Source organism: Melozone crissalis, unplaced genomic scaffold (assembly GCF_028551555.1).
Source record: "Melozone crissalis strain CALT ecotype California unplaced genomic scaffold, PUWL_Pcris_2 ptg000005l_1, whole genome shotgun sequence".
Classification (NCBI taxonomy): domain Eukaryota; kingdom Metazoa; phylum Chordata; class Aves; order Passeriformes; family Passerellidae; genus Melozone; species Melozone crissalis.
The window spans coordinates 52,941,840-52,955,431 of record NW_026535783.1 but is presented as its reverse complement, the minus strand read 5'-3'; the positions used below and the strand labels follow the sequence as shown (position 1 = coordinate 52,955,431).

General features: G+C 37.9%; 1 protein-coding gene across 1 annotated transcript in view; it reads left to right on the top strand.

Annotated features, from left to right (window-relative positions):
* HOMER1 (homer scaffold protein 1) overlaps positions 1-11,799 on the top strand; it is an 87,124-nt gene extending 75,325 nt beyond the window's left edge. Inside the window, exons 7-9 of the mRNA XM_054282182.1 lie at positions 1,747-1,857; positions 3,525-3,605; positions 9,191-11,799. Of these exons, the coding sequence (XP_054138157.1) occupies positions 1,747-1,857; positions 3,525-3,605; positions 9,191-9,379 (381 nt within the window). The 3' untranslated portion in view covers positions 9,380-11,799. The remainder of the gene's footprint in view (positions 1-1,746; positions 1,858-3,524; positions 3,606-9,190) is intronic.
* The last annotated feature ends 1,793 nt before the right edge of the window (positions 11,800-13,592 follow it).

Here is a 13,592-nt window from a genome sequence, read left to right as displayed (position 1 = left end):
TGCAGACACAAGTTTGTCCTCATTGATGTGTTCCAGTTCTTGTTTGTGTAGTTGCAGTGGTGAACACTGTAACAGTATTATAAGAATCTAAATACAGATAGATGTGTGTAATTGAGAAAATCATCTAAGACTTCAGTAGTAATGCTCAGTGACATGTAATAAAATGAAGAAAATAAGGTTTTTTTTTAAATTTTTTTTGGTCTTGTCATGAGCACTGGTATTCCTTTTGGGACAATACCAGCAAATAAGAAAGTTCTTTGGGATGGACAGGGCATGCTGCCTTACCAAGCTGTATCCTACTCCCTCATTCCCTTTACCCCCTGCCAAGAATTTGTTCCAATCTCAGTTCTCTCCATTGCAAACCTCATGTGCAGAAATGTCTAACCAATAGTTTTCCAACACAAGAGCCTAGATTCACCGTGGCTATGCAGAGGAGAAGTTTGTGGTCTGTGATTCAGACAGGAGAAGTTGTTTCAATTTCCTTGTGTTTCATCTTGACTTCCCTTGGACTTGATTCAGTAATTTACCTTTTGAGCCTACAAATAGTTCAGAGTCTGAAATTGCTGGTATCACAGTGGCTTTATTAGCTAGGGGACATTGGTGCTGAAAAGGAGCAGCCTTGATTGCCTGAGATACTATTTTACCTAAGAAATAAAATTGTCTTGGAAAATATCTGCCCTCTGCCTTATGGCTGCCTCTCCAAGAATTTTAAATTGAGTGTTAAAGGTTTTTGTTGCAGAATTAACTAGCATTTTGTTCAAAGGAGTTTTGTGGCCAGATTTGTAGGTATGCCATGCAGCTCTGTTGAAAACTTTATATTAGGATTGACAGGCTCATAACTTCTGGAGAGAAATTCATTATTAGGTTTAAGTTATTAAACAAAAATGTTTTAGTGCACACATGTAGGCAGACGTGGTGTAAAAGTTCTCTAATATTCTGACCTGAAATGTGAAAGGTACATAAACAGAGACTTTTCTGCATAGGCTCTAGCTGCATGGATTTTGTCTCTTTGTTGCAGTAGCTGTTTTTTAAAACTGTTTTTCTGTGAGTGGCAGAATATTAGCATCATTTTGATTATGAAATAAAACAAAAGTGCATACCACTGCCAGGTATCTTAACATAATCAAGGGGAGATGGAACATGCTTGCTGTCTGCTAATAAAAGGGGAACTGAGCAAAACCAAATTGTGACATTAGCTGTTGCCTTTGTGACTGAGAGATGAGCTCCATTACTAGGAAAGTTAGAAGCTGGCAGCTGTACTTTGCTGGCTGAGTGTCTGCTGTTGCACTGTTGATGCCGAGTGGTGCTGTGAAATGTTAATTGGCTTTCTAGGAAGTGTGTGAACACTGTGACTTAGTAAGGTGGTAGAAGATTAAGAAGTGTCAGATGGAGAGGTTAGTTAGACAGACAGATCTGTGTTTAGTCATCAAGGCATTACTGTGTTTGAAGTGGTAATTCAGAACTTTGTTAAAACTTTTGATAATTAGTATAAGTTTTAATTAGTGTTCTTCTCAGCATATAACAAATGAATTTTTTTGTTTCCAGGAATTCATAGCAACAACTTACATAATAATATATAATGGAACATTATGCTAACTTTATAAGAGCACCTTGACCATTTTAATGAGTAGAAGTCATCCAGAAGTTAGGGTGTATTTCAAAGGCAGCTATTGATGCAAAGAAGTAATAGTACCTTGAATATATTGAAATTAATTCTGTACGTGTTTCTTCTACTTATTTCAACAGGTGACTGAACTGGAGTGTGTGAGCAGTCAAGCCAATGCAGTCCACACTCATAAAACAGAATTAAACCAGACAATACAGGAATTAGAGTCCACACTGAAGAAAAAAGAAGAGGTATCTGCTAACATTTGTTTTTGGCTTTTCTATTACATAATTTCTAAAACCTTTCAATCTTAAGCTTGTGATGGCTAGATACTGAATTGTTTGCTATTGATGTTACAAAGTAAATTATTTTTCAACTTTTTGGAATTGTTAGTATTTTTCATTTATATAATTGCATGAGCCCAATATAGAGCTGGGTATCTGGATAGCAGCAAAAAACGTATCATGTTTTCCTGTTTGCTTTTGCCAAAGATTTTTGTTTGTAAAAGTAAGTCATAAGTGGTTTCCACAGGGCAATAATCACACTAATGCAGTCCAGATTCCCTAAGAAAGGAAGCTGTTGTAGGCATGCTTTCTGTTTTTCTGGAGAATAGGGTTTGAGACAAGTAATAGGTCAATGCCTTTGTCCAGCTAGTCCCTTTTTCGGGCTCTGTTAATAGAGCTGACCTTTATGGTCCATAAAATCAGTTCCATAAGATCAATTTCCTTAAACACATGCCAGACCCCCAGCCTGAAACTTGGTATTTACTGTGCCATGTGCCTTGGCCTGGATCAGCAGCAAGTAAATAAAAGGAATTGGAGTAACACCTGCATTGGCATATGTCCTAGAGGAAAGTGTATCTGTGCCACAGAAGGATCAAGAATCACCCCTTTATGGATGGAAAAAGGAGGTGGAAGCAGCTGCACAGGAGGAATTATTTGCCCTGTGTAAGAGACTGTGGGGACTGGCGTGTGTACTTGGGGGGCAGTGTGTCTCGCCAAGCCTTCCCCCAGTGCTGTGAGGTGCTTCCAAGGAGGATGCAGGAGAGGCACAGTCATTACAGAATATCCTCTCAAAATGGAATGGAACCTTTTCCAAACTCCTTCCTACTTAATAGATTAGGCTCAGCTTGGTAATGTTTCCCATTTTGTTGCCCATTTCTTTTGAATTACGCTGAGTTGTTGGCTGCAAAAAAATCTTGGCAAAAGGAGTTCTGGGGAGTGAATATGCCTATCTGGACAAGAGTACTTACTAGTTTTAAGTTTGATACCTTTTAGTTTTGTTCACTGTTTCTGTTCTTGTCTCTGAACCTAACAACAGGTTTCTCTTCTGTTCATTATTTCATCTATATTTATTTTATACCTTATTGGTTTCTAATTGCTAAATTGAAGATGCCATTTCTTTTAGATTCTCTTTTTACAGAAGTCAATCAAAAAGGCAGTTTTTTGATGTTCAGCCCTGCTGCTGGTGACATAATAAGCAGTTTACATTTGAAAATTGGAATTTTTTTCTTGAAAAACAGGGAAGAGGAGATTCTGATAAAATTTAAAGTATAAATTCGGTTTTTAATTACATTTCAAAAATTAATGAATTAATTAATTTTTAAATTTGTTTTCTTAATTTTTTGGGCAAAAATTATTTTGTATCTCTTCAGGGGGAGAAGAAAACTTGGACTTTTACAAATGAAAATTCTTTTGTCTATTGTTGTTCATTGACAATGCAGTTGCTGTTTTGGGGCTGTGATTAAGAAGTATTGGGAGCAGGGCTTACACGTCATGTTCTCTGATGGGCAGTAGCCAACTGGCAGTTTTGGTATTGTTGCAATGACTTTCTCGGAAAACGAAGCAGCAGCCAGATTACCAGCACCAAGGCCAGGCCAGGTAACGCATTGCTAGCAGGGTTGTTTCTTCTCCCTTAGGAAATAGAAGGATTGAAACAAGAAATTGAAAATGCCAGAGAGCTCCAGGCGCAGAGGGATTCTCTGACCCAGAAGTTACAGGTGAGCTGTAGTGCATCATCTTAATTTAGAGAAAAGGGAAAAATTATCAGCAAGTGAGCAGTTCACATGTGTAACTTTCACATGTGCTATATTTACTGTATGTGCCAGATGAATGTGTGGGTTAGACTGCCCTGAAAGTGCTGGGGTGGGATGACCCTTAGGAATTTGTATCAAAATTTCTACCTGCTCTAAATTTCTATTTTTATCTGAGGAAACACATCCACATTGCTTTTACATGTCCACAGAGTACTCTCAGGTTAGCAAACATCCTTCCCTGATACATGTTCTGGACAGTTCTGGTCCATTTTCACAGCAGTGTCTTCCCATAGTTTTTGCATGCCACTGAAATGGTCTGTCTGTGTGTCATCAGCCTGGGAGGAGTTTGTGTTCAGTTTTTTAATATGTTCTGAGAAAGTAAGGGTTAAAGTGTTCTTGTGTAGTACAGGCTTTAAAACCACACTTTCTACATTTTCTTGGAATTATTTAGAAACATTGTGTTTTTATTCTTAGCAGTTGTTTCTTACTGTGTGTAATACCAGATACCTGAGGCTGCTGGAATTCATGTTTTCTCATTATATCCTCCCGTGCTCCATCTGAGCTCTTTCCAGTCTGTTGCTGCACTGACCAGCCTGCATAGCCACATTCCTTGTCACACCTGCTGCTGGAATGACCAAAAGCTTATGTGGATTACACTGTGGGTTCAGCTTTCTGAGTTTTGAAGGAACTGGAAACTCAGGCATTAAATAGCTCCAACCCTAAGGTGCTGAAAGGGAATTCTCTTGGTTCTATGGCTTAGCATGCTGAAAGCAAGCCCCATCAGATCGCAGCCATAGCTTAGAAATCATTAGGCAGGTATTCTTTGAAGTGTGTGACATTAATTGGAACCTCCATGAATCAAATTTTAACCTGCAGAATAAAACACTAAAGATCAAACTGAGTTCATTCATTTTCCCCATTCTTACATCAACTTGTTTGTACAAAGTATGTTATTACTTTGAACAGTGTTTAAAGAGTGTTTTGAGTACATTGACCTTGCCTGTTCCAAAAATTGTTGCTGGTTTTAGGCTAAATCTACAAGTTTTCATTTGAAAAGGCATTTATGTGAGACTAAAAAGAGACATTGTAATGACAGTTGCAAAGTGCTCCAGCAATAGCAAATGCAGTAATTTCATTGTAAGATCATATGAAAAGTAGCAGTGAACCAGAATTATTCTTAGCAAGCAGAATTATGAGATTAATAAGAGATGAAAGATTAGAAAATGGTAAATTTTTATTAAAATTTTACCTTATAAAGTCAGTAGTTCCATTCTGGTATATTTATGTATAAGTGATTGAGGGCAGCCCTGCCCAGAAGGACTTGGGGGTGATGGTAGATGAAAAATTCAACACTAACCAGCAGTGTGTGCTCCCAGCCCAGAGAGCCACACGTGTCCTGGGCTGCATCCAGAGCAGGGTGGGCAGCAGGGCAGGGAGGGGATTCTGCCCCTCTGCTCTGCTCTGCTGAGACCCCACCTGCAGGGCTGCATCAGCTCTGGGGGCACAGCACAGCAAGGACAGGGACCTGCTGGAGAGAGTCCAGAGGAGGCCACAGAGATGATCAGAGGGATGGAGCACCTCTCCTGTGAAGAGAGGCTGAGAAAATTTGGGCTGTTCAGCCTGGAGAAGAGAAGGTTGCATGGAGGGGTTACTGTCAGCAGCTTCAGAGTATCTGACAGTGTTGTACAGGGAGCCAGGGAGGGACTCTTCATCAGGAACTGCAGTGATAGGACAAGGAGTAATGTCTTCAAACTGAAAGACTGTAGGTTCATAATAGACACTAGGATGAAATTCTACTTGGTGATGGTGGTGAAGCACTGCTCCAGGTTACCCAAAAAAGTTATGGATGCCCCATCCCTGGAAATGTCCAAGGCTAGGTTGGATGGCACTTTGAGCAACCTTATCTAAAGGAGATTGAAAGAGAGGATTGAAACCCTCTGTTGGGTTGTTTTAAGGGTCCTCCTAACCTAATCCATTTTATAATTCTGTGATTGTTTAATGACCAAATGGATATATTTTATATATATGTCCGTGTGTCACATTGTAAGTGATGTGTTTCTGGAAATGGCTCTATATGGTTTTATTCAAGTAAATTTAAGGGATCACTTAGGATCTGAGTTAAAAGGTGCCTTTATTAAGCTTAAACTTAATTACTGCCCTGATCCTGCCCAGGAAAAAGGTCTTGAGTCAGTGCTTTGCTGTAGTTGTCCTGCTTTGATTATACTGGTGTTCTCTGAGCCACTTCACCCTACATCTGTCACTTTATCTGCTGTAGTTTCACACTGTCTCATGTATGTTCACTTACCTGACTCATCATTTATTTTCAGGCTGATTCTCTCCGGGGTTTGTATCTGTTTCTCTCACTCTTTGTTCTTGTGCTTTTTTTCCCCTTCTTGTGCTTTGCAAATGGATTATGTAACTTTAAAATTTTTTTGTAAAAATCCTCTATGAAAAATGCTATACAGAGAAATTAGTATATTTCAAGGTGTACGGCATTTCTGACAGATGCACATCAGGAATCGATTAGATATCAATCATTGGAAAACTGTAGTGAAGAACAATATGTTGTCATGAAGGTTAAGTATCGGGGTCCTAATTCCATTTGTAATGTAGAGAAGTCATATCAGTGAGTCATGATCAGCATGACTCTCACAGTAGGTCAGAATATCTTTATTAATATGGCTAATTCCTAAATGTTGCTGTTGTGTATTGTTTGAATATTTTATTCCAATCCTTGCACTGAATTCTGCAAAAGATTGTTACAGTTAGAAAAACAAACATAACTAGTAATGATTTATTTATTCTGTAAGACAAAATATAAGAAATTATTACATCTGATGAAAGAAGAACTTATAAAACCAAAGGTAAAAAATCCAAGTGCAAAATACATTCTAAAAAGGGCCTGAATATATCAAAGTCAATTTGTTGTTGGATGAGATCAGCTGCCAGTAAAGGGAAATGACACAGTTAGGGGAATAGATAACATTACATGTAATCCAATCAATAAGCAAGTTTTGTGGTTGTCTGATTTGAAGCAGGAAACTACATGTGAGCTGGACATGAACTTACAATGCAATAACATTGCAGAAAGCATTAATACTAATTTAGGGTAAATATGCATAATGGTCAAATGTAAATTTAAGAAGTAGCATTTTCCAGAAGTTAAAAGCAGTATCTTCTGGCATATTTTATTAAAAATGCGTGAGAAGGGCCTGAAGGGTGTTCTTCAGTGCTAGATACAGGCCAACAGAATGCTCTAGTCAAGCCCAGATATTACAATGTAAAGCCATATAAGTATCTATATGTTTGTCCCAAAGTGATCTATTTCATCACTGGCTTGCCTGCTTGCAGGAATTAATTATCATTGAGGTTACAGCAGTGACAAGAAAACTTCCTAGAGCACACAGATTTGGTGACTAGGAGAGGAGCAATGACAGGATGGGCAAATACTGAAAAACAGCAATCAGTCTTCTGTGAGCTAAAGAAAGGGCTGTGTCACTCTGGCAAAGCTGAGAGGACCTTGGATTTCACTTTTATGTCCTATACTGTAATCACTTTGCCCTCAGAGGGTCTTGAACATGTGCAATCACTACACCAGGTAGTACTTGTAAGTGCTTGGCTTGGAAGGCAGGAGTAGGCCCAATGAAGAAGGGTTTTTACATGGTAGGACTGGGTTATAACCAGTTGTCTTCATTTGTAGCAGCAGTGAGGTAGCTATTCAATATATAAGCATGTATGCATTTTATTTGTATAATTCCTACAAGTGTGCTATCCAGTTAGCTTCTTTTAGTGCTTTGGCAACTAAATTGTTCAGTGCTAAACAAATTAATTCTTCTCTTGAGCCTGGCAGTAAGAGGTAATTCCTGCTCTCGGGTGTGCTGGCTGTTCAAGACTGGTGCCCAAAAATCCATAGTTTTTTACTTGCTCATTTGCAAACAAGAAGTAGGTTGGGAGGTAACCCTTGGCTCTGCAAGCAGCCACAGCGATGAGGCAGTGAAAGTCCTGCAGCACTGCTGGGGGGCCCAGAACTCTGGGCTGCTGCAGAGGCTGGGAGCTGAAACTGAGCACTGGCCACGTCACCCCATCCCCTCTTTGGCCAGGGATGCAGCACCCAATCAGTGCTGCTGCCAGACCCCTCGCAAGTGGATACCTTTCTCAGGCTTTGATACAGGGCTGGCATTACATAACTGTTACTCTTGAATGACCCAATATATTTTCTGTATAGGTCAGGTTGTTTTCTGTGGGTAGCTGAGATCTGTCCGGTATAAACATGAATATATTTCTTAGCCTTGAGGGAGACAGAAGAATCACACCAAAACCAGTGAGAGATTTGGAGGGCTGAAAGAGGAGTTGCTCATGTTGCGATCATTGAATGCTGCCAGATCTGCCTTCCTATTTGTAAAACTAGTTGTAGTAAAATCTCAGACGAGGCCTGATAAAGCTTTGTGGCACAAAACCATTGTAAAGGGAAGAGGTCTTGAAAAACATGTTACCATACATAATATGAATTCACTATGCACTTTTCCAGAGATGCTCTACAGGGTGTATGGTATACTAAACACAATGTCTCTGTGCTGCCTTTGAAAATTATTTTTGTAACTGAAATTACAAAACTTAGCATAAATTTATTAGGTGGGCAATGAATCGAACAAAGAACAATATGCTATTCCAGACCTAGGTGACTGGTTCATTTGTGATTTGATTGAAGAGAGGGCACAGGTCTTGCACAGGGCAGAGCACTTGGCACCGTTACCCATCAGGTGCAAGCTGGAGCTGAGAGGAGTCCCAGGGGTGGATGCCAAGGGCTTCTCCTTGTGAGTGAGAGCTGAGCTTGCTCAGAGTCAGACCCCCTGGGCTGTGTCCAACATGCTGCTGCTCCATCTTTCCCACACTGCATAGGAAGGGCAGGTCCGTGCAGCAGTGGTGGCTCTCCCAGTGTCCCTGCTCCGCAGGTGGGTGCTGTGCAGCGAGGCACCATGTGCAGCTTGCACCTCCTGGTTTACATTTGTCACAGTCACCTTGACCTCTGCTTGGGCCCAGCCATGTTCATGTCTTAATTTTCAGAGTGCAAAGCCCATACACAGGATGGAAATAAGGCAGTGCTCCTCTGTCTCTAGAGCAGCGTTCTGGATGGGTTTTTGCATGAGAACTTTGGATGGAGAACCGTGTCCTTGACCAAATCATGTAGTCTAAATCAGGGCATACTTGAATGTAATAAACTCTGAGAAGGTGTTTTCATTAGGCAGTACATTTCTGAGTGATAGAAGTGATAACACACTTGAATAAGTGTATCATTTGTTCACTGATTAAGTTTGTTCCTCTCCAAAAGTTTCAGTCCTTCAGATAATTATGGAGAAATGGAGGAAGTGGCAGTTCATATGCAATCGTAGTAACAATTCAGGTTCTGGTTTTGACATACTGAAAACTGGAAAGGTTTACATATTATTTTAAAAAGCAGTTGACAAAAATAGCACATGAGTGCCAAGAGGACGTTAGACTGCTTTGTGTTTGCAGACAACACATTAACATGTTGTGTATTTTCTCTGAAGGAAGTAGAAATTCGAAACAAAGACCTGGAAGGACAGCTGTCTGATCTAGAGCAACGTCTGGAGAAAAGTCAGAATGAGCAAGAAGCTTTTCGCAATAACTTGAAGACACTTTTAGAAATTCTTGATGGAAAAATATTTGAACTAACAGAATTACGAGATAACTTGGCCAAGCTAATAGAGTGCAGTTAAAGAAAATGGGATTTCAGTGCCAATCAGCTTAAAGATGCACTGTCTCTCTTCATAGGACTGTGTTGGGCTCTGCATCAAAGTTGCACAAAATTAGAAAATGCTCTTCTGAGATGGATTGTTTTAAATTTGACTTGTAATTCAATGTAAAATTTAGAACTTAGCTTGTAGCCAGTTTAAGAAAAAAATAACTAACAAAAAAAACTTGAATTACAAATTACCTCCTTTTACATTATTGGCCACAGATAACTTGAAAAACGTTAACAATAATTGAATGCAATCCTTTTCTAATTATCAGTGATGGAAGAATTAGCAGTGTCCCAGGACACACCCCATTTTGTGACAGATACAATATAGGTTATTGGCTGTTTTATTTAAGATATTTAAATGCTGTGTTTTGTGCAAAAACTTAGTGATGACAGCCCTATGTACTTTGTTCTAATAATTTCTCAGGATATGTTGCACTGTGGAGAAGCAGTGCCGGAACAAATTTATTCTTGCCAGGAATGAGAGAGAGTTGCATCTTTAATTGAAACAAATTTACTATAATTGCTTGTATAAACTTCTTTTTTGTTTTTCTTTGGGGGTTGGTTGGCTGGTTGGTTTTTTGGTTTTTTTTAGAGCTATACATATATACTGGAAGATACCGTATTTCTTTATGGATCTTACTTTGGTGTTCTACAATATTGTCCAATGTAAGGTTTAGTTTTTCAAATGAATTCCATGTACTTACAGTGAGATAGTATCTTCCACTTGACTAAATTTTGAAGCCAACCAGTGATAGAAGGTGAGTCCCAAGGGAAAAATAAAAAGCCCAAACTGCCCTGAGAATTTTAAATGTAAACTTAACATTTTAAATTTGACCTGCACACATAACAAGGAATGGCCGGTTTTCTTTTTTCTGGCCTTGATACTTATATTGAATGTTCAATTTGCTGTTATTCTGTTCTGCAAGAGCCTTTTTCAGAATGTGACATGAAGTAGAAGTTCTGTGAATAATGGCTTACCGGGAGCACTGTTCTATTACAGATTCATTAAGAGCACAGAGGTACCGCAAGGGATTGTTCGTACACTGAACGTGTCCGGCCAAAAAGGCTAGAAGTTTTTGTTGAAGTTTTGTTGTCATAGCAAATTGAACTGAAGACATGTTTACTCTTTTATGGGTCTTCATATCACATCTTTATCCAAACTACACCAGGCAATATTCTGAACTGTTAATTAAGTGTTTAAAAACAAGACATTGAATTGAATTATCCTTAGTGAGCAGGTTTTAAAGTTGTTTTGATGTAATTTTAACAGACTTTTGGCAAACACATATTTCTTTATATAATAGATTTATTTAAAAAAACCCAACTCTTTGAAAGGTAAGCCAATTGTCATGTGTCTTGCATTACAGTGCATTCTTGCCATAAATTGCTTGTAACGCTGAAGAGGGCTTTTTTAAAATGTATGAATGAATGTCAAACCTCAGAGTTGAAAGATGCACGAACCTTTGTTTGCTCCCCAAATTAATTTGAATGTTAAACATGAAATCTAGCTGCTTATTCAATTTGTAGAACAGTTTTCTTCACTTAGATTCTGATATTCAAAACTAGAAAAGATAAGTTTGTTTTCATGTATGTACTGTGTGTATGTACCATATAATACACGCAGGTTGTCATTTATATTGGGAAGACATGCTTTATTTCTAAAATATCTTTTTCTTTTCCCTTAACTGGTAATTTATCAGGTCTCCCCTGACTAGTCAGGGAAGTGGCTTAGGTTAAATGCTAAAACTGTCATGTATTATATGGTATGTAATATACACAATGTTTACGCTTTCTCCATATTTTTTAGGGTATTTTCTCACATTTATTAAAGGGGTGGGGGGAGCTTGTTTCATTGTGCTACTGGTTGAAAATTTTGTGGTGAGCTACATGTTAATCATTCAGGGGATTTTAGACAGTAGTGTGTATATCTTCATCAGGTCCATATGAGCAGATACAGCCAGTTTTTAATTTTCCTGGGGATATTTGGGCCTGATTCTCCTGTCACTTGTGCTGCTGTAAACCAGATGTGTCCTTGATGTGATGTCAGCAACATTCCGTTGGCATAACATCCATGGAAGTGCAAGGAGAATTCGGCCTGTTAATGCTCAGTGGACATAATAAGGATGAAGAAAGAATAAAAAAACCATAATGATGGAATAAATGTAATATTATTTTTAATGATATTATTCTTGACATTTTTAAAGATATGATGTCATATGTGTGGGAAAAATAGTGGACAGAAATATTTCCACTTAAATTTTGTGAATATGTGTGGTACATGAGCATTTCTATGTATAAGTACACACACATATGTATATACAGAACGTGGAAAAATTTAGATGTGCACATTTTTAATATTTTCCTATTGAAATTAAATTTAAAATTGGAAATTGATATTTGAGAATTTCTTTTTCTCATAGAATAGATAAGCTTCATTTCTTTTTTTTTAAATAATACAATTACTGAGGGCTGCACCTTTGAATTCCCAAATAGTTGCCAAACATAAATATGGGATGAGGTGGACATACGTGCACATATAAATAAAATCCTATGTCTAAGACTATTTTTAATGCTTATGTACAGTAGGCAAGTGTTTAGAAATTGTGATCTAAAATTCATACTTAGGTGGCTATACCTACTGTAGCCTCTTCACTTCTGTTTTAACGTAAAGGTTTTGCCATTTGAAACATTACTGTCCCAGAGACAAGTACTGTACATTGTATCTATCTTTAATGAAACTATGGGAATATGTATACAAGAAAACAGTGTTCAGTACTATAGCCTGAAAACATGACCGTGAACTTGCACTAGAGAGGAGAGCAGTTACTTTGTGTCTAAATTTACATGGCAACTACAGTCTTGGGAAAAAAAAAAAATCAAACAACCAAAAAAAAACCAACAAAAGAATTACCATAAGCCTCACAGAAATACAGAAATAGAACAAAAAAAAAAAAAAAAGGGGGAGAAAAGAGAAATTAAACCCACAGTTCTTTATTTTTAAATACACTTGCTATTCTCTGGAGAATGTATTACTCTTTTTTTTTTTTTCCTTTAATCTTTTTCAAGTATGTGCAAGTGATAGCAGCAGCTACCTTAATCTTTCAGGTGCTACTGGATTTTGCATTATTGTGTTATGTTGTGAAATCCTGACTTTGACATAAAAAATTTTTGTAAGTATATCCCCGTCTGGATAGCTAGTTTTTGGAGTGTATTGTTCATAATCCATATGCCTCAATGATCCAGAAATTGCATTTTTCTATGTGGACAAAGTAAAACATGTGAATTAAACTGTCCATTATAGATGACTGGAAGTTCCTTTTCCTGGCCAATATATCCAGGAAAGAGGAGAAAAAAATGAACTGATAATGCAGAAATGCGGTTATAACGTCTCTAAGAAAATACATTTTCAGGTAAAATACAAATAAATAAATAAATAAATAAAGGGCTAAACCAGTTGTTACACAAATAAGTATCATTTAACGCTATCGGTGGCATTCCCAAGATAATTCCTTTAAAGAAAACCTTAGAATTAACAATGCATCAATTAAAGATTAATGTTTTGGGATATGTCTTTTCTGTTGTCAAATGTGAAAGGTTTCTGATTTCTGCTCATTTTTCTACCAGTTGGGGATTAACTTCAGGTTTGCCTTCAATAAGAGGCTAAACCTGATTTCATTCTGTCATCTCATATATTCTGTACTGAAGTGGCTGCTGAACAGCACTCTGTGAACACTGCATTCAAAAGTCAAAATCAAAGCCATTTTTCAGAAATACCGCATGGAGAGAGGAATGGAAAACTGCTGCAGACCTTAATTCTCTGCAGAGCTGCAGATATCAGTAAAAGCACTTAACTTGGTTAGTTGCAAAAACCTTAAGGCCAAAGACAGATCTAATTAGAGATTAGATCTGGATGTCAGAAGACAATTAAAAAATACCATCAAGAAACTCCATCCCAATGTGTGTAGTTCAGTCTCACTAACTGAACATGCCAGTTAAGTGCACACCTATACACTGGGGTTTGTTTTACAGAAAATGGACCTGACTCTGCTAAGCAATGTTCAAACTGTCTTGTTTACATTTTCTTAGTAATGCTGCATTTGTGCACTACCTCGAACAGTGCTAAGCAGAGACCATATCATGGAATGATATTAAATTATATACACATTATTTGAAATCTGTGGTTTTGC